General features: G+C 44.1%; 1 protein-coding gene across 2 annotated transcripts in view; it reads right to left on the bottom strand.

The window, feature by feature from the left end:
- Nucleotides 1-20,417, bottom strand: part of PIGG (phosphatidylinositol glycan anchor biosynthesis class G (EMM blood group)) — a 100,087-nt gene that overhangs the window by 51,413 nt on the left and 28,257 nt on the right. For both annotated transcript variants that reach the window (XM_075931310.2, XM_075931309.2), the window contains 4 exons: nt 14,293-14,502; nt 13,279-13,467; nt 8,144-8,285; nt 7,023-7,235 (listed from right to left, as the gene is read on the bottom strand). In XM_075931310.2, coding sequence (XP_075787425.1) covers nt 7,023-7,235; nt 8,144-8,285; nt 13,279-13,467; nt 14,293-14,502 — 754 coding nt within the window. The remainder of the gene's footprint in view (nt 1-7,022; nt 7,236-8,143; nt 8,286-13,278; nt 13,468-14,292; nt 14,503-20,417) is intronic.

The raw sequence follows: 20,417 nt of genomic DNA, 5'->3' as shown, positions 1-20,417 counted from the left end.
AGGGAGAGTCGGACACTTGCGTATCATTAAAGACACAAGCCTTTTAGCCTCTGAAGAAGCAGCCTTTGGATTTAGGGAGGAACAAAGTCTGCCTAGAATCTAGACCAATATCATCTCTGCTTACCAGGTGTAACCACATGAAGCATTACTGAATGGCCACATCTTCCATTACATTGGGTACCTTTGTACTGCTCCATAGGTCATTAGCTGCCTCACAATTAGCGGCCCACTGACAAAAGTCTTCATACTAAATGGGAAAGGACTATCTAGGAAGGAGTAGCGGAGAAAGGGACCTGGGTGTCAGAGTGACCCACAAGCTAAATATGAGTCAGCAATATGTTGGGAAAAAAAGCACACGTCACTCAGGAATATATTAGCAGGAGTGCTATAAGCAAGACATGCAAAATAATTCTTCTGCTCTACTCCATGCTGATTACACCTCAACTGGGGTACTACGTCTGGACCTAGGTGCCATATTTCAGGGTATGTGGACAAATCAGAGAAAGTCCAGAGAACAACAAAAATCATTAAAGGTCTAGAAACCATGACCTATGAGAGAAGACTGAAAAAGCTGGGTTTGTTTAGTTTGGGTAAGAGAAAACCAAGAGGGGACATGAGAACAGTTTTCAAGTATATCAAAGGTTGTTACAAGGAGCAGTGGTGTATATGGTTCCCAGTTTCTGAGGATAGGACAAGAAGCAATGGCATTAAATTGCAGCAAGGGCAGTTTAAGTTGGAAATTAGGCAAAACTTCCCAAATGTCAGGATAGTTAAGAACTAGAAAAAACTGTCTAAGGAGGTTGTGGAATCTCAGTCACTGGAGATTTTTAAGAGCAGGTTAGAAAATCTCCAGTCAGGGATGATTTAGCTAATACTTAGTCCTGCCATGGGTACAGGGGATTGGACTAGATGACCTCTCAAACTCCCCTTTAATCTTTTGATTTCATGATTCTCCAGACACAAGGGAATATTTATTGGCACAGAACTACATTAGGATCCTTTACACCAGGATTCCTCTCAGACTATGACATAAGCATGGCTAGGCTTCCTTGGCATCTGACTGATATGAACCTGCCAAAATACCTCCTTAGGCCCACTGACAGCCAGTATCAATTGTCAAGTGGATAGGCCTAACAAGGGGATAGGTATGTAAAAAGTGTCTTCAATTTCACAGTTTGATTCCATCAGGAATAAAACACACATTTTCATTTAATCCACACACCCAAAACTAGCCATTCACTGAAGAGTTTCATATTAACTTTAGGCCATAACCCAAACGTAACCCATCACTGCAGAAAATGTAATTGTCCTTTAAGCAAGCTCGCATTTTTCCAAAATGGTTCACTCCCCCACATTTATTTAAATTTTACAGAAACAAATTATCAACTTGTATGTCATTCATTACATGCACACTTTGGGAAGTGAGCATTCGTGTGCACCACCAACCTACAACTGTCATCTTTCAGTTCAGGAAGTCACTCCAACCATATGTTCATGTCTAGCTATTGCGCCTTCCAGTTTCTGCTCAGTCTTCTCATTTTGATGCTTCATTTTCAGAGTCCTTTATCAACTGTCTGGGCTTGCCTCTTCCAAAGGAAGACACTCCATTACTCCTATGTCAGTTTCCCCTCTCAAGGGATTACCTTCCCAGTTCAATTTCAGAATTTTCATTTAACTTTAACAACCCTGAAAACTGATTTTTAGCTTGAAGAGTCCATTGTCTTTCAACAAGTTATTCAGATACCTATGCTCTTACATCCAAGTAGAGCGAACAGAATGTCTTCTGGGCCACCTCTCAATAAGACTGTATGAGCAAAGGGGAAAGAAAGTTCCCAATCTACCTTCCCTATATTGTTCATTAAATTTGTTTGTTGTGATATCGATGAAAACAGATAACACTTGTGTACTGCTCATATACCCACACACACACACACACACAAACAAACAAATACGTACTTTTCATTTTCATTTGTCTTTAAAGTGAAATAACCAAAGTAGGACACCACACTGCAGCTGATGGCATATTATTCTACAAACAGAGAATAAGCATAAGGCCTTCTACATCTGGCAGAACAATAACATTAATTCCGGGCAAAAGAAGTCAGTTTACCAACAAAGTGAAGTTGGAGATCCAAAAAAAAATGTGTGACATACAGAATAGATGGTGGCTAGATAAATGAGCTTCAACTTGAAAGACAAGATATCTGTGACTTCTTTAATGCTGTTAAAACTGTTTATGACCCATGTACCCAGGTCCAATCCCCTTTGATCTAAAGATGGAGGGAAGCTGATCAAAAATGGAAACCATGAACACACGCTGGAAGCAACACCTCAAAGATCTCCTCCATCAGGATTCTGTCACTGATGGCAATGTCTTCACCTTCATCTTACAAACATCAGATCAGAGATCAACTAGGAAAACCTCCAATCTTGGAAGACATGTACAGAGCTATTAAGCAGACAGAGAACAACAAGGCAACTGGCAATGATGAAATTTACAAGCAGTGGGGAGAGGAACTCACCTCACCGCTACATAATCTTGCTTTGAAACCCCAGAACCAAAGGAGAATCCCATTTGAACTTCAAGGTGCAATGATTGTGATGATTTTCAAGAAAGGAGATAAATCCAACTGTGGAAATTATATAGGAATCTCTCTGTTAGCATCTCTGAACCATCCTACTCCTCTTGTCAAAGACATTCTTCCTAAATCTCAGTGTGAGTTTAGACCAGGGATGGGCAAAACGGCCTCTGTGGGCTGGATCTGGCCAGCCAAGTGGCTTGATCTGGCCTGCGAAGGCCCTGTCATTCCCTCGCCACCAGGCCAATTAGGGTCTGGGGGCAGAGGAGCGCGAGAAGCTTCCTCCTGCCCTGCCAGGAGCATGCAGCGCTTTGAAGTGCCATGCAATCCTCGCAGGGCGGGAGGAGACATCCCGCGCTCCCCTGTCCCCAAGCCCTGATTGGCCTGGGAGCGGGAGGAGCACATGAAGCTTCCTCCGTCCTCCCCCCCACCCTGCAAGTAGCACGCAGCACTTCAAAGTGCCGTATGCTAGTGCAGGGTGGGGGCAGGGTGAAGGCAGTTTTGCACCATTCCACCGTCCCCAGGCCCTGATTGGCCTGGGGAGCACGCGAAGCCTCCTCCCACCCTGCGAGGAGCGCATGGCACTTTGAAATTCCATGTGCTCCTCGCAGGGTGGGGGAAGGTTGACAGGAGGCTTCACGTGCTCCCCTTACCCCCAAGCCAATCAGGGCCTAGGGAAGGAGGAGCCGTGCAAAGCTTCCCTCACCCTGCCCCGGCCCTATGAGGAGCATGCAGCACTTCAAAGAGCTTTGCACACTCCCCCGCCTCCAGGTGCTGATTGGCCTGGGGGTGGGGGAGCGTGTGGAGCCTCTTCCCGCCCCGCTGGGGGCATAGGTGCCTAGTGGGAAGGGGGGGGTAAAGGGGCTCCTCCTACCCCCAAACCAATCATGGTCTGTGGGTGAGGAAGTCCAGAAGCATCCTGGCCCCGCCCCTTACGAAGCGGCCGAGGGCAACTTCAAAAATTTTTGAAGTAGCCCCTGGCCAAAAATGATTGCCCACCCCTGGTTTAGACCATCTAGGGGCACAACGGATGTTATCTTCACTGCTCTTCAGCTTCAGGAAACATGCAGAAAACATTAACCACTATACCTGGAATTAATTTAACAGATAAAAGCCTTTGACTCCATTAACAGAGAAGCATTGAAGAAAATACTTCTGAAGTATGGATGTCCACCGAAATGTGTCATCATTCTTCGGCTCCTTCGTGACAAAATGCAAGCGGTGACCCTCAGGAATGCATTTACTATGGCTCCTTTTAAGGATAAGACAGGTGTTAAAGAGGGCTATGTCACTACCCTGACATTCTTCTCCATCTTCCTTGCTGCAGTGCTTTATTATATCTCCGATAAGATGCTTGTAGGATTGTAGCTAATCTGCCAAATGGATGGCAAGCTGTTCAACTTTGGCGGCTTCCAATTCAAAATCAAAATTGACATCTTCAGTCGCTGAGCTTCAGTATGTTGATGGTGCAGCAGTGTGTGCTGACTCAAAAATAGATCTTTAAGCAACCATCCACATCTTTGCTGATGCATATCAGAAAATGAGACTTGCACTTAACATCCAGAAGACAAAAAGTCCTTCATCAGCAAGCTCCTGGTGCACAATTCCCAGCACCAGCAGTACAGAGCCATGATAACCCTATAGGGAATTTTCCACACATCCCATAACTTCAAAGCTACCTCTCACAGATGTTGGTATGATATGGATGAAGACATACAGTACCTGCTCAAATGTGCAAGCCAAGCTTTTAGTCATCTGAGAAAGAGGGTGTTATAAGATTTCAACACTGGAACCAAAACCAAACTCGTAGTATTTAAAACTGTTTGATCCCCACATTACCGTGTGGTCTGAAACAGACAACACCGAGGAGACTTCTTAAGGCGCTGCAGAAGTATCAACACTGTATATGTAACATTCTCCAACCAAATGTGATGACAGACACACTAACATTAGCATTCTCTCACAAGCTAATACAGTATTATGAATATTGAGGTAATGATTATTTATCATCAATTTCACCAGGCAAGCCATGTTTTCCAGAAGCCCGATTCCAGTTTGCCAAAGCAAGTCTTCTACTCTCTCAACTTATTCAAACAGAAAAAATGTTGAAGAGACATCCTCTAGACCAATATGAGGAAACACAACATTGATATCAATTCATGGGAACAGATAACCCATGACAGACTACAATGGAGGAACTGCTTCAGACCGGGAACTGAGCACGTCCAAAACCAGATATAACTATATGTAACAGAAGAACGGAAGTGACAGAAAGAGCATTCTAATACCCCAAAGTCACTCGCCCTACTCAAAAACACATCTGTAATGTGGCAGATTCTGCAGTTCCAGAATAGGCCTCATCAGCCATCAGTGGACCCACCGATAATTTGAAATGGACACCTCGTGAAAGATAATCATCCCCAACTCCAAGGGATTCTCGATAATACTTTTACAAATAGAGCATTCCAACATTCAGTACATTTTCCAGACACCCAAGCATCTAATTCAATACATTTCTTGCTGATGCTACACACTGGACAGATTTTTTTTCAGATGACTACCTTAGCCTCAGTTATTCCTTGCTCATTTTCCCCTTCAAAGGATCCTACTGTGTTTGGACTTAAGGGATGAGAAAAGTTCAGACTACTTTTAGCAAAATGTGTTACTTTACAGTTATATCCATCATCTGAAATTACACTCAAGGTACCATAGTATTTCACTGGCCAAAACACAGTGCTTGTAAGCTTCAACTCATCACCCATCTCCTCGATTGAGACGTTTCTTGTCTCTGCTAATTTTTCGTTAGAAGCTCCTCTTCATCACAAATGAGTAATGCATCTCCTCTGTAGAATTCAGAGGCGATCCAATTAGTACTCAAGCCTCCAGATCTAAGCCCCGCTGTTCAATTCGTAGAAGAGTATTTTCAAAACTGTGGAAGCCCTCCAGCAATCTATCAACATTCAGAAACCTTGAAATTACATTAACTAACCTAACTATATAATTGCCTTCAAGTTTCTCTTTAGAGAAAAAACATTATTTTCTATTCCAGTCATTTACCAGACTATCATGGTTGGCTGAACGACATGAGAATCTGCTCAGAGAAACAAAATTAGCAGGTAAAAAATTTCTCATTCTGCTGTACAGCTTCTCTTCTCGTGCTTCACAAGCGGGAAGCAGTGAGCAGTGATTCACGGACATAGCGGATAAAGGATAAAGCAGACTTCATTACTGTATGGTAGAATCATCAGCAGAAATAGAAGTTGCCCAAGTGGTCATCTCCATCTATTCCTTCACCAACCCCCGCATCGCCAAAGGACTTGGATTAATGATAGAACGTTAATGGTGGTGAGATCTGATAAAATGATGATAACAGGATAATGAAGATGATAAAGCAAAAGCAAAAACAAAAAACCTGAGAGAAATGGTTGAGTGGGAAAGCTGTTACATGGGGGCAGTCCCACTCTCAGGGCAGCAGAAGCCAGATTCTACTGGTACTAAGAATCATTACAGCTGGGAACTTCGTTAGCTGCAGAGGATGTCAAGGATATCTTCTATGCCTTGTCATGCTCTCCAAGCCCCACAACATGTTGCTGAATTGCCTTCATAGATGTTTACTCACAAATTGATTTCCTCTGCTCAGTCTACCAGAACCATCTGCATTCTAGACAAAGACAGTTTCCCTACCTTGCTGGGGGTAAAAGACCCATCAGCTACCCTCACCTGGCTTGGCCTGCTCATCAAAGCAGGTTAGTGGGGCATGGCCACTGTTGACTGCAAACAGTTATTTGTGGCCACAGGTGAGAGCTGGGTGTAGCTGGAGACCCAAGTGAACAAATTAGTGCCCAAGGAGTGTTCCTCCACCAGAGGCACTACTATTCCTAGTATCCCCCAAACATTCCAAAGGGTAGAGTCTCTTCTTAAAATCCCGTAGGTGCTGGCAGCCACCAACAGATGGCTGTGCTAGCTTTGACAGTGACGAATGAGGCCTCTGTGTATCCTCAACTATTAATTTCCTTACTGTTTCTCCATTGAGAAATGTGTACTATCACAACACTACAGAAGTTACATTTGGTATTATTTCTTTAATTTAAGTCAATAGCCCCTGACAGATAGCCTTATCCGAAGAATCACATATCCTTGAGCTTCAATCACATCTGAATTTACTTGAAAGTCCTACTTTACTTGATCAGGAGTTTTGCCCTTTTGGTTAGCAGTTTGAACCTGAATTTATTAACCTTAATTTAAACCAGCATGCAATAACAGATGCTAATATGCTTAACTTAGTACATACCGTTCTCAGAACTCCCCTTGACTAACCTACCAGTTTGTAATGATGTGTTGTATTCTTGTTCCTAGAACCCTCAAACTGAAGTTTAAGCATCTCTTGCTGACAGAAAAACAGGACACAGCAGGATGCCAGAAAAATAATTTTAATTGACTTACCTTTTTCGTATGTAGGCATGTTCTCCTGAAGTAGTCTGCTAAGCTGGAACCCATTTAAATGCAAGAACCTTAGTTGTTCTCTCATCGTTTTCCCTTCTATAACAGAGAGCAAAATATTCCCAACACTGTTTCTTGATATTGGCAGACCAAGACCTATTGCCAACGTAGCTGCTAAGTCTGTCTGTTGCACAAGTTCCAGCTGTTTTAAAGGGCCTAGAAGAAGAAGAAGATGATTTACATTACAAAATTATTCTGATCTGGATGGTCAAGCTGCAAGTTTGGGTAGCCTCCAATTTTGTCAACATGTCCTAGATCAGATGTGTTTCCACGCCGAGGTCTGTTTTAAAAAAAAGGTTGGTCACACAGTATTAGTTCCCTCTCTTTCCCAGCTGCTGCACTGCAACAGACAACAGAAAAAGTAATACATTCTTACATAACATTACTCTTGCACATGAGTCATTATTGTAATTTTGACAAGCATGTAGGTAATTATGAATTGGCCAGGGGGGGATCCATAAAACTGTTTGAATTAAGTTGTGTTCCATGTTATGGACGTGACTGACAATCTCTGTACTACGTGGAGGGGACATTCACTGAAGTGTGCCCTGTGAACTAGTCTCAGATGTTAAAAAATAGGGTTGCTCTAGCTAAAAGACACTTTTCTCTTGTCCAAAGGGAAGGGAGTTTGAGAGCTGTGGAAAATTATCTAAAAGTGAAACAAAAGAAGTAGGTGATCCCAGCAAGAGTCTATTCAGGGACTCAGAGGGTGAACTGGGGCTGGGGAACATAAGCATACAGCTAGTAGCTGCTGCTCTTTCATGACCCAGCTCGAAAGGCAGCAGCACCGCCACTACCCACAGCACAAAATCAAACCAGTAAACATGCACGCTGCTATCAGGAGACACCAGGAATTGCAGTTTTACCAGAATCAATGTTGAAAACAGGACTAGCAAGGAAAAACAATGGACATTTGCTCACATTTCAAAAATCAGCCAGGACGGATACCATAGGAACAAAAGAAGAGAGGATGTTTGGGAAAACCTGGACAGGTGTTAACCCTACTCACAGCAGTCCTAGTAGGTGACCATGAAGGGACACTCGCTAGAGTATGTGACACTTACCATTTCTCTTTTCAAAAGCAGAGCTGATAAATAGCAGAGGCGTGTGTACTTCTTCCTCTGACGAGCCTCCATGACTGCCTGTTTCAGACATCCCATGATCCCCACATACAATAAGCAAGTTGGGCAAGGATGATTCTCCTTCCTGCAACTCACAGAAAAAAAAGACTTCAGCAATATCAGACACGCACGCACTTCGGAAGAATTTTACCATTTTAATATAGTATTTCCGCAAATAATTTGTTTTAAAAATAGTTCTGCTTCCAGTGATTTCAATATAGCTCCACTGCCAAGACATTGGAGTTTGACACTGCTTCCATTCTTCGCCTTAATTTTGAAGTCTTCAGGCAAGCACTTCTTTCAGTATCTAGCAAGGATAACAGATGAAAAATCCCATTTCTTAAAGCTGCTTTTCAAAAAGGGAAAACTGATCACATTCTAGAGAGCCCCTTGACAATGTTACTAGAAAATCATGAGCACCCATCAGATTTAAGACCTCAAAAAAGAATTACAAATGATATAATCTGATCTGTATCACCTAGTTTAAAAAAAAACAGGATTTAAATAGGATCAAAGGACATACAGATTGAACTAGAGGATTAAGTAACCATCAATATCAATCAAGCATTGCAGGGGTTTCTCAATTTTTTTCTTTCGGTGCCCTCCTCCAACATGCAATAAAAAAACCGTGGCCCAGCTGTGCCACAACTGTTTTTCTGCATATAAAAGCCAGGGCAGTGTTAAGAGGTAGCAAGCAAGGCAATTACTTGGGCACCACACCACAGGCAGCAGGAAGCTACATTGAGCAATGTAGCTTCCACTTCAGCGGTGGGGAGTCTTGGGGTGACAGCTTTCTGCTATGGGCCCCAGTGAATCTAATGTTGGCCCTGCTTGGTGGCCCCCTGAAACCTGTTTGTGGACCCCCAGGGGGCTTCAGTCCCCTGGTTGAGAATTGCCTATTTATTCTATATTAGGAGAAGAACCTACAATAAAGATAAAGTCTAATGAAGGTATTTGCATTCCAATCTCCTCTTTCCATTCACTCATGACTCAGATGTCTTCAGGGCAGGTATCCAACATGGTTGATCTCACTCCAAAGTTAAATTTACTTTTGTTGTGGGTGGAGAGAAGCAGAGGGAGTTTAAGTGAAACTCATGCACTGAGTTTTTGAATGAGTAAATAAAAATAAAAACTGCAGAAAAGTTAGTTTATCCTGAATGTAAAAATCAGACATGGCATATTTGTAGACACCAATGATGAATACAATACTTGCTTGAATAAGTGGTTTTATATTTTTAAGTGTTCTAAAGCCTTAAGGGTTATATCTGCATATTATCAAATGATCTGTTAATCCATTAATGGATAATGTCATGCCATTCCAACATCATATGAAAGGATGGGTTCCATCTTGCATTGAAAACAGGAGATCAACCTCTGTGCTAAAAGCATGGAGCAGATACTTTTATATCAAAAAATAAACCATACTTGAATTTTGATAAATTTTAAATACAGTCAATTAGCTTGAGTTCTGATCAATTAAAAACTGACCTTAAGTCTATTTTGAGTCTCAAGACTTTTGGTGTCCTTCTAGCTTCAAATGCAAACAGAAAACAGAAAAGTTGTACATAAAGACCTTGGGAGTCTTTGTGGAGTTATGCTATGATTTGCCAAAAATCCTTGTAATCGTAATTGTAACCTTATGTGCTGCAGTTAGTTGACAGAAAACTCAATTTACAACAAATACTTCTGATGCTATATGCAGAAGTCTTTGCAATAATTAGAAAGTACAACACAACTTAATTTTATGCATTCAGTAACATTTCTTGCATCCAAAGCTAGAAGCTACAATGCACACAAAATGGATGTTACTAGTCCAAAGGCGTTTGTGAGCCTTAAAAAGCGCATTCATTAAAGCAGGGGTGGGGAACCTCAGGCCTCGGGGCTGGACATTTCCCCTGACTTGCCTGGATCCAGGTCCCTGAGCCCACACCAGAGGCATAGCGAGGGTGTTATGCGCCATGGGGCAAAAGCAAAATTTCTGCCCCCTCCCCTCTGCTGAATGGCGGGGGTCCAAACCTGGCACACAGATGAGCCCGACCCTGGAAGGAGAGGGGAGGGGAGCTTGTACCACATCTTCCCCCGCCCCCTCCAGTTTGGGGTCAGGCCCCAATATGCACTAACCCGCTAGTGCAGATGGAGAAGGATTGGACTGGGGGTGGACAGGTGGGAAGGAAGCTCCAGCTACCGACAGCAGGCGGAGGAGGAGCAGGCGAGCCAAGGGATGACAGGAGAGTGGATGGGGACTAAATTGGCACCCTCCCCCACAGCGTGGCACCCAGAGGTAACTGCCCCTCCACTCCCTCCTCACTTTGCCACTGGCCCTTGCTGGTGTTTCAGCCCCTCTGTCGCTCCACCACACAAAATAATCTACTAGCCTGGGACTCCCTATGCTCTGCTGTGAGAGGGGAATGTGTCTTTTTTTTGGGGGGGGGCATCTCATTTGTGTGCGGCCCCTGACTGATTTTTCAGTGGGTCAGTGGCTCCCAATCCAAAAAAGGTTCCCCAACCCAGCATGAAAGGAATAACAACTGTGTTGAGAAGTTATGTTCTTCATGAAACCATGCTTCTGGTTCAGAGACTCCTTTCCTGAATAAACTCACTGTTTCATTAAAATAATAATCTTCCTGAATGCAACAGCTGCCATGCTGAAGATTCCAGATTTCATTAAACTGGTCAGCTAAATCAAATGTGGTGCTCTTGTGCAAAATGAATGTTTTGAAAGGAGAAAGGTAATTAAGACAGAATAATGGCTACTCTAATAAATACTCGGCTCTTTCAGAGTAACCAGCTGGCTCAGGAGTCACATTGAGTCAGGGGCTGGCTGAATCGGTATAGGAGTGCGAGGCCACATGAGGATAAAGGGCAAATACGCATGGCTGAAGAGGAAGCGGGGGTGCAGGTCATATGGGGACAAGGACAGACAGTTAACTGACGGAAGACACTATGGATCAACTAAATGGGGGAGAGACTCCAACTACTGAACAATCCTTCTCCTTCCCCCACCACAATAAACTGTTGCATACTTCTTCCACCCACATTCACAACCCTCTAGGTTCAATCCAACACTCCTTCCCAACAAGTACAGTAAAACTCCAATAGCCCAGCATCCAATAGTCCGGCACTCCTGATAGTCTGGCATCAAAATGGCAAGAGCCTACTGAGTGAGCTTCGGCAAAAAAAGAGTCACAAGGTAACAGCGGCAGCGGCTGAACTGAGCAAAAAGGGTAAAAAAGGCTTAAAAAAACTGAAACATTACAGTATACTGTATACAGTACGTACAATAAAAAGGGTTAAGAACACTTTACATACAGTATATAATGTATACAGTGTATATATATAGCCTGCTTATAGTACCTCCTGATAGTCCGGCATATCTGATAATCCGGCACCACCTAAATCCCATAGGTTCCGGATTATCGGAAGTCTACTGTACTTTCCTCTCCCTCACCTCCTCTGTTACGCCTTTGGACTGCTTCTGAGAGGTGCGGAAAATACATTTCTATATTGTAATTTATATGAATTATTACTCAAAATTCTGTATTAATGTGCCTAGTAAGGAATCTATTTGTCAAAAAAAATTCCTCAATTTTTTTTATTGTAACAATACAGACATACTTTCTGTCGGGTATTTTGAAATAAATTGCTAACTGGTGTGATTATATTGTGTTATTTTGACACATAAAATACCGTATATTCCGGCGTACAAGACGACCTCTGAAGTTAAAAAACATCCCCCAAAAATCGGGGGTCGTCTTGTACGCCGGATGCCCCGCCGCCGGAGCCCCTCCGCGGCTTTGAAAGCCTCGGGGGAAGCCGGCGGCGGGGCATCCCAGGCGCGCATGGGCTGCCCGCCCGCCGGAGCCCCTCCGCGGCTTTGAAAGCCTCGGGGGAAGCCGGCGGCGGGGCATCCCAGGCGCGCATGGGCTGCCCCCCCTCCGGAGCCCCGCGGAGGGGCTCCGGAGGGGGGGCAGCCCATGCGCGCCTGGGATGCCCCCCCGCCGGCTTCCCCCGAGGCTTTCAAAGCCGCGGAGGGGCTCCGGCGGGCGGGCAGCCCATGCGCGCCTGGGATGCCCCGCCGCCGGCTTCCCCCGAGGCTTTCAAAGCCGCGGAGGGGCTCCGGCGGGCGGGCAGCCCATGCGCGCCTGGGATGCCCCCCCGCCGGCTTCCCCCGAGGCTTTCAAAGCCGCGGAGGGGCTCCGGCGGGGGGGAGCCCAGGCGCTCCTGGCGGCTTTGCTCCCGGTGCCTCTGGTCTGCTGGGGACCATCTCCAGCAGACCAGGGACACCGGGAGCAAAGGAGGCGGAAGGGCGCTGGGGTATAAGATGAAACCCTATCTTTTAATTAAAAAGATAGGGGGTCGTCTTATACGCCCAGTCGCCCTATACGCCGGAAAATACGGTATGCAGAATTTTAGAATCTTAATGTGCAGATTTTTTGGGGGGGAGGCACAAATTCCTCGGGCATAATAGTGGCTTACGTTCCAAAATAATGGCTTTCAGTGGAGTACTGTTATATACTTGAACTTAATTCCCCTTATTTTTGCAGCTGTGTGTTGGTTATCATTGAACTTTAACTGACAGTGTTCTTGTATGTTAATATTGATCAGAAAATACATACAATGCTAGCACAGCAGAACGTAAATAAATAGCATCCAAATAGCTATAGCCTATCACATTAAGATGCACTGCACTTTTATAGAGTATTGTAATACTCTGAACATTTTAAAACAGGACCTGATCCTGCAGAGTTTTGACTGTCTATTCTTCCAATGACTTCAACAGCAGCTCTTGCATGCTCACCACCACTTTTAAAAAGCAAATTGTATTTAGGAGTTTAAATCTGCCTTTAGTTAACTAACTTTAGGCACCCTGTTTGGTCAGTGTATTCAAGGACCTCTTTTAATGAAAGTTTAGTAAGTAAAACCTTTAAAAACAGGAAGTATTGCCTCAGCATTGCATACTTCCTAAAGAGTAAGAAACTCAAATTTGAAGTATATTGAAAGAACTTTCTCACGTCTCCCAGAAACATTACAGCAGTTTTAGTCTACTGCTATTAGATTTATGTCCAGAAATATTTCACCTTTGAGAGGAGTGATGTATGAATCTTCTTGAGGATGTTATCCATTTCATAAAGCTTTGGTCCCACCAAAGGGCTGTTTGGTCCAGTCAGATGACCAATATGGTCCAATCCTAGGTAATGAAGTATCAGAATATCCCAGTCTTCTCTTTTTAAAACACTATCCAAATGTCTGGTAACATTATCATCAACCTTGTAGATGAAAGCAAAACATTTCAGAAAAAAGCATATTTCTATTCTACTTATAAAAGAAAAGAAAATTAAAAGAAAATTAAGTTATTTCATTTGGCACCACATTTAGGGTACATCTAAACTACACCCTTCTGTTGGCAGAGGGATGTAAATTAGATGTATCAAAAGTGCAAATGAAGCGGGGATTTAAATATCCCATGCTTCATTTGCAAAATGGTGGCCACCACTTTTTTTCTAAACGGGGCTTTTCGGAAAAAAACCCCAGCAGTATTTTCAACAGAAATGCCCCATTTCGAAAGATCCTGTACTCATTTTTCGAAATGCCTCGTTTCGAAAAAAAGCCGTGGCCACCATTATGCAAATGAAGTGCGGGATATTTAAATCCCCGCTTCATTTGCACTTTCGATACGTCTAATTTACATCCCATCTGCCGACAGATGGGTGTAGTTTAGACATAACCTTAAGCTCTAAAGAAGTTAGTGAGTGTTGACCAATTTTGAAAATCAAGATGATTTACACAGCAAATATAAATCCAGGAACCTAACTGTAGGTAGCCGGTTTTGCAAGTCTTGGCCCGCTCTCTACCCCTTTCAGCTGAAAAGACTCCCAATGTATTTATTTATTTTATATATATAATACACACACACTATAGGGCTGCCAAGTGCCAAGCTACTGAGGGACAATCCCTGGTTTCATAGTTTTCAATTAGCAGCCAACGTTATTGCATACTCCAAAACATGGTCAATGGTTTTTGAAAACGGATTCCCTAAAAGATTGATAAATTTGTGTCTCAATATCTAATTTGACTATGAAAAAGCTTCTTACCTCAGTATAATCTGAGACAAAAAATGAGGTAGTGCCATCATATTCCACAAAATGTTTTGGAAACAATTTAAGCCATGTGTCATCACCATAAAAGATTATTCTTTTCCCAGCTGTTTTTGCCTGCCATATCAGGTTGTCTTCCAAGAGTGCTGGTGAATTGAGATTCATGATAACATCAATGAAGCCAGGTATGCTACCAGTCATCAAAGCCTAGATAGATAGACAGATAGAAAAATAAGTGAACAACAGAAGCTGCGAAAGTATTTGATGTTTGCGTGAAAAAGTGAGGTAAAATTAAACTTCATGGGGGAATGGGATCAGACTTACAATGTCAAAGCCTAATAAATGGATTAACACGAGTTGCCATATCAGAGGGTACCTAGTCAAGTATCCTGTCTCTGACTGTGACCATGGCCACTGAAGGAGCTATACTGAGGATGTTCTTCCATAGCAAACTACAAATTGGGCACACAATCCCCAAACTGGGGTTTAAATCCACAATTACACTTCCCCAAGCCAGTAACCAAACAGCCTTTGAAATGCCTTTCTGGTCACCGAAAAACCAAAACACAGTTCCCAGTAAGCAATCCAGACTTTGGCTTCCACCCAGACAACCAAGTCTAACAGTTATTCACAATATATAAAGTTCTACCTGACCCAAGAAAGCAAATCTATTACCCCTTAATCAATGAGTATTTCAGATCTTACCCAAATGCACGCTTACAGCCAATCCTTATTAACTAAAGCTAGGATTGATTAATAATAAAAAAGAAAAAATATAGTTAATGATCATTATACATACAAATCAGTTTCATAGCAGAGATGATGAGGTCACTGATTTGTAAAAATCCTTTTGAAATCAATTTAAAAGATTACTGTATACTCCAATAGGTAGTCCAATGTGCAGATTCAAATTCTACCATGAAAGTTGCAGGGTTAACCCAGACTAGATCTGGAGACCTCACCCATATGAACTCAGACTTTCCCTATCAATGAGATATCAAGGATCTGGCCCAAAACAACTTCCTTTATAGCTTAAAGCCCAGTGGATAATCTTGGCAGCAGGCCTTCTGTGGATGATTAGGTAATGTACACTATTGCTTTGAAACTAACCTTTGTTTCCCAGGGATATGATAGAAATAAGAGAAATAAGGTGACAACAATCTGTGAAATTCTAGCAGAACTCTTAAAAAGCTCTGGACAAGCCATTCTTTTGTGGGTGAAGAAGCTGTTATTATCTGGGGAACAGAGTGGATCCTGCCCAATGAGCAAAAAGGCATTTTTAAGCTACTATGGCATTACTCTTCTATCCAATGCTGAGAACATTTTTACTTTGGTCTTGTTGGCCCACGCTGCTGCTATCTTAAGGAGCAAGACAAGACAAGGTGGTTTTGGTATGTCTACACTACCACCCTCGTTCGAACTAGGGTGGTAATGTAGGCAACTGGAGTTGCAAATGAAGCTCGGGATTTGAATTTCCCGGGCTTCATTTGCATCTTGCAGGGCGCCGCCATTTTTAAATGTCCGTGCAGCTACACGTGGCACGGACTAGGTAGTTCGGACTAGGCTTCCTATTCTGAACTACCGTTACTCCTCGTGAAGCCTAGTCCGAACTACCTAGTCCGCGGCGCCCGGCAAGATGCAAATGAAGCCCGGGAAATTCAAATCCCGGGCTTCATTTGCAACTCCAGTTGCCTACGTTACCACCCTAGTTCGAACTAGGGTGGTAGTGTAGACATACCCTTACTCTTGGATGTTCCATGAGAGCAAATGTCACAACATGACAGCTTACTTAGAAGAAAAGAGAAGTCAAGCACCCCATTCACATCGTATTTGTGGATCTCAAGGCAGAGATCGACAGGGAATCACTCTGACTGATCTTGAAACTCACAGGCCTCTCTGACAAGTGTTGTGGAACATTCCATCTCTTATGACAGCTCCTCACATTGTGTTCTTGTAAATGGGAAAGGATCACCTTCTTCTGAATTAGGTCAGCTGTTCAACATGGACCTGTCGTAGCCCCAAACTCTTCAATGCCAACTCAGGCTGTGAGGTTGAGCACACACTAAGTAAACAGCATTTAGGCATATGCATTATTAAGAGACTGGAGAGCCTTGAAACAGGCCACACCTTGAAACACTTGTGTGTCCCTGGGGTGAGACACCTTTACCCTTCTTGGTTTTAATTATTAAGTATGTGTTTCAAGTTTTCTGGCAAGAGGGGGAGCCATTGTTGGGACGTGTCTGTCACAGAGTGCAAGCATTATTTCTGGGTCAGACTGGCAAAGACTCTGGGGGGTTTTGCCTTCCCCTGGGACATGGGTCACTTGCTGGTTTGAATTAGAATAAATGACTGATTCTCAAATCATGATTTGAGGACTTCAGTAACTCAGCCTGAGGTTAGGGGTCTGTTACAGGAATGGGTAGGTGAGGTTCTGTAGCCTGCAATGTGCAAGATGTCCAATTAGATGATCGTGATAGCCCATCTCACTTTAAAGTCTGTGTCAGTTTCCCACTATTCTTTCCTTCCAGGCCACAAGGATCCAGCTTTCACAGGCTCACAGGGCACTGAACCCCAAGTCCCCATCAGTGACAGAAAAATAAAATGTCTCTGTACCCCCTTATCTTAGTGAATGGCCTCTGTTGGAAAAGCCATGAAGATTTCCTGAGATGCAGATTCTGCCCTGCGGTGTGTGCGGTGTGATCATTAAGCAGTCTTCTCTGCTTATTTAGTATGATGGCTTTGTTTACCTTTCGTATGTTAATGTGCATGCATTGTCCTCTGCCTGTGATTATGCTGATTAGATAAGTACACATTCCTTGAGCTAGGGCAGACTGGGCTTCCATAGTCCCTGCCAAACACATTTTAAGAACATCATTTCAGTGCACTCAAACTCTTTCTGAATGCTTTGACCGTACATCACACAGTGATTTTTTGGGGGGAACCAGCCTGTTAGCAACTTCCATATGATTATGATGCCCGGGTGTTGGGAGAATATAGGTAAGATTTGATAGGAGAAAGTTTGGTGTGCCATCTGTTAGTTGGTATGGAGGGGCACCCAAGATCACAGTCATACTCACTGCTATTAAACTCCCTGTACATTATTTTCAAACAGCAACCGTAAGTATTTCATGAAAAATGTAATCAATTGTTTAACTATATTGTCTGAACTGTATCTGTTAAAAGATGCTGAAATCAAGATGTTGAAATCTTGAAGTCAGAGTTCAAGCCTTTCTTTGTATTAAATAAAAATGTGATTGCGGGCTGTGCAAGATTTATGTATTTAACTATTCATTTCTTTGCTTTTAGTGCCTAGATTATGTAAATGATCTGGTAAGAAACTACTCTGTAGTCACTTAGCAACAATAACTGGGCTTTTGCAACCAACATCTTTTTTTGAATAATATGACTTGAAAATGTGTCTCTGATAACTTTGGTTGCAGGATTGGAATGTATGCTATACAGAAGCTTTATCTCAAAGAACAAATGTTACAATTAAACAGAATAAGTATTACATGAGGAAGGAACTGACTTCTGAAGTTGCTTTTCCAGCTGGGCTATTGAAATTCCTTGTCCTCAAACTTCCATTGCAATTATGGAATTAGGGTCTTTATTCTTTTCCTGAATCAAATGTTTAATTAAAAATGAAAAATAGCTTACACCCTTTTTAGCTGCAGAGGTAGCTAGCTTTCATACTGTTTAGGCAGCATAGAGGCCGCAGGATGCATTGCAGGCCTCCATTGTGACCTGTCCCTGAAACAAACATGGGGTTCTGTAAAATAGAATGCCTGCTAGGGACAAATGTCCACTGCTGCCCAACCATCATCTTTTAGGTCTTCCTCAGGTACAGTGCTACAAATAGTGGGATTTGGTTGGTGCCTTTCTCGGGGTGATTCATGAGTGACTTTGGAAGAATTAATGCAATCTGGCTGGGTAATGAGTGATAACACAGCCTGGAGGAGAGTTGCTGCTTGTCACTAGCAAAGCATTGCGGGAGACAGCCCAGACTGGAGAGTAGCAGTCCCATAGTCGCAGGCTGTACCCCAAGAATCCCGTCACACTCTGTATTAAAGTGAAGTGTGAGTCTTCAGCTAAATTAGTAAGTTACTGTATGTTCTGTCTCTTTGCAGGCAGTGAACTTAACATCTAAGAATATCCAGAGAGATGCTGCAGAGAGGTATCTCTGAGGAATTTGTGAATTGGGGTTTGTTGACCATTACCTGAAAGGAAACATTTGGACTGGCAGATAGATGAGGTGGTATGTCAAAGCAGCAGTTGAGGTTGATTGGGGTAACACTGTGGCTTACAGTTCTGGGTACCCCAAGCAGGACATTACAGTGACACTGGAATATTTAGTTACTATTCACTTCATGCCTACAATAGGGCTAGGGTTTCAAAAGCTCACTGCAACTTTACACTTAGACAGAAACCACAATGCCCTAGCACCCAATCCTCTGTTCCCAAGATTAACTCGGTCTCCACTCACGCTACCTGTAGAGCAGTGGCCTCCAACTTTATTACACCTGAGATCACTTTCTAAATGTCAGGGCAAGCCAAGATCTACCCCATCCCTTCCCCAAGACCTCATCCCTTTCCTGAGGCCCCGCCCTCTCTGCTCCCCTCCTCTCCATTATTTGCTGTCCCCAGCCCTTACTCACTCTCACTGGGTTGATACAGGAGGTGCAGGCTCTGGGGTGGGAATGAGGGATTTGGGTGTGGGAAGGGGTGAAAGGTGCAAGCTCTGGGAGAGAATCTGGGTGCAGGAGGAGGTGAAGAAGGGGCTGCTGGCTCAGGGAAGGGGCTCCAGGCTGAAGAGTGTTGGGGTCAGGTGGAGGATTGGGTGCTGAGCAAGCCACAGGCTTGTGGATGTGAGGGTGCAGGAGTTCGGATTGGGATGTATGAGGGGCTCAGGGCAGGGGGGTTGGGAGTATGATGGGCTCAGGACCCAGATTTGCAGTGTGTGGATGGTGCATAGTGTTGTGGCAGAAGACTAGGAATGAGAGAGACTCAGGACAGGGGTTTCCGGTGTATGATATGCTCGGGGTTGGGATGTGCGGAGAGGTGCAGGGGTGTTATGATGCTGCGGCCAGAGGGGGGCTTTGCCATCCAGCCTCCCTTTCCTACCAAGCAACACTGAAGCAGTGATTATGAAGCTCCAGAAAAAACAAGGTATCTTCAGGCATCCTAGATGCTTAAGAATCTAGCTTGAGACCAGGACACAACACAGATAATCCTAGTAGCACTAATGATTGTCTCCTCTTTGCAATAGATCCTGACAATTTATCAGTGCTCATACTACATCCCTCCGCAGACTCAGACAGTCGATGGAAAGGCGCTATTCACCCATTTATTGAGTACGTTGAGACTAATCTATTCCTGGGCAACTCAACACACGGCCCATGGGGAAGTGTGGGTTTACACAGGGCTCAAAACGCAGCCCATGGGCGGGATCCTTTGAACATGGCCTCCACAGAGAACACGCTCCACAACGGTGAGGCATCTCCCAGGTGGGGTGAGCACTGAAAGACGCAAGCAGATGGGCTGGCTAGAACAGACAGGTACAGGGTGTGGGCAGTTCTAGCCCCCAGGGAGAAGGTACTGGGAGCGCTGAGGCATTGTGGTAAGTGCTTTGTATTTATGCCCCCCGTCAGTGTGAAATAAGCTATTTGCATATACAGCAAAACTCCGATGGTCCGGCATCTGATGGTCCGGCACTCCTGATGGTCTGGCACCATCAGGAACCTGGAAGTGCTCCGGGCAGCCGGACCATTGGAGCTGCTCTGCCCCCAGCTTCCCTGATTCAGCCGCTGCTAAAACTGACCAGCGGCTGAATCGGGGAAGCCAGGGACAGAGCAGCTGGAGTGCTGCTGGGTAAGTCCCGTAGTGCCGCCCCTCGAGGCTGCGGGACCAACCCGGCAGCACCCCAGCTGTCCCCGATTCAGCTGCTGCTGAAACTGACCAGCGGCTGATTCCAGGAAGCCCAAGGCAGAGTTGCTCTGCCCCAGCTTCCTGGAATCAGCCCCTGATCAGTTTTAGCAGCAGCTGACTTGGGGACACCTGGGGCAGAGCAGCTGGGGTGCTGCTGGGTTGGTCTCGCCACGCCAAGGGTCGGCGCTACCGGACCA

The sequence above is a fragment of the Pelodiscus sinensis genome, chromosome 6 (genome assembly GCF_052426305.1).
Source record: "Pelodiscus sinensis isolate ZL-2025 chromosome 6, ASM5242630v1, whole genome shotgun sequence".
Taxonomy (NCBI): Eukaryota; Metazoa; Chordata; order Testudines; family Trionychidae; genus Pelodiscus; species Pelodiscus sinensis.
Note: the sequence above shows the minus strand (reverse complement) of the source record. Positions and strands in the feature narration are given on the sequence as shown.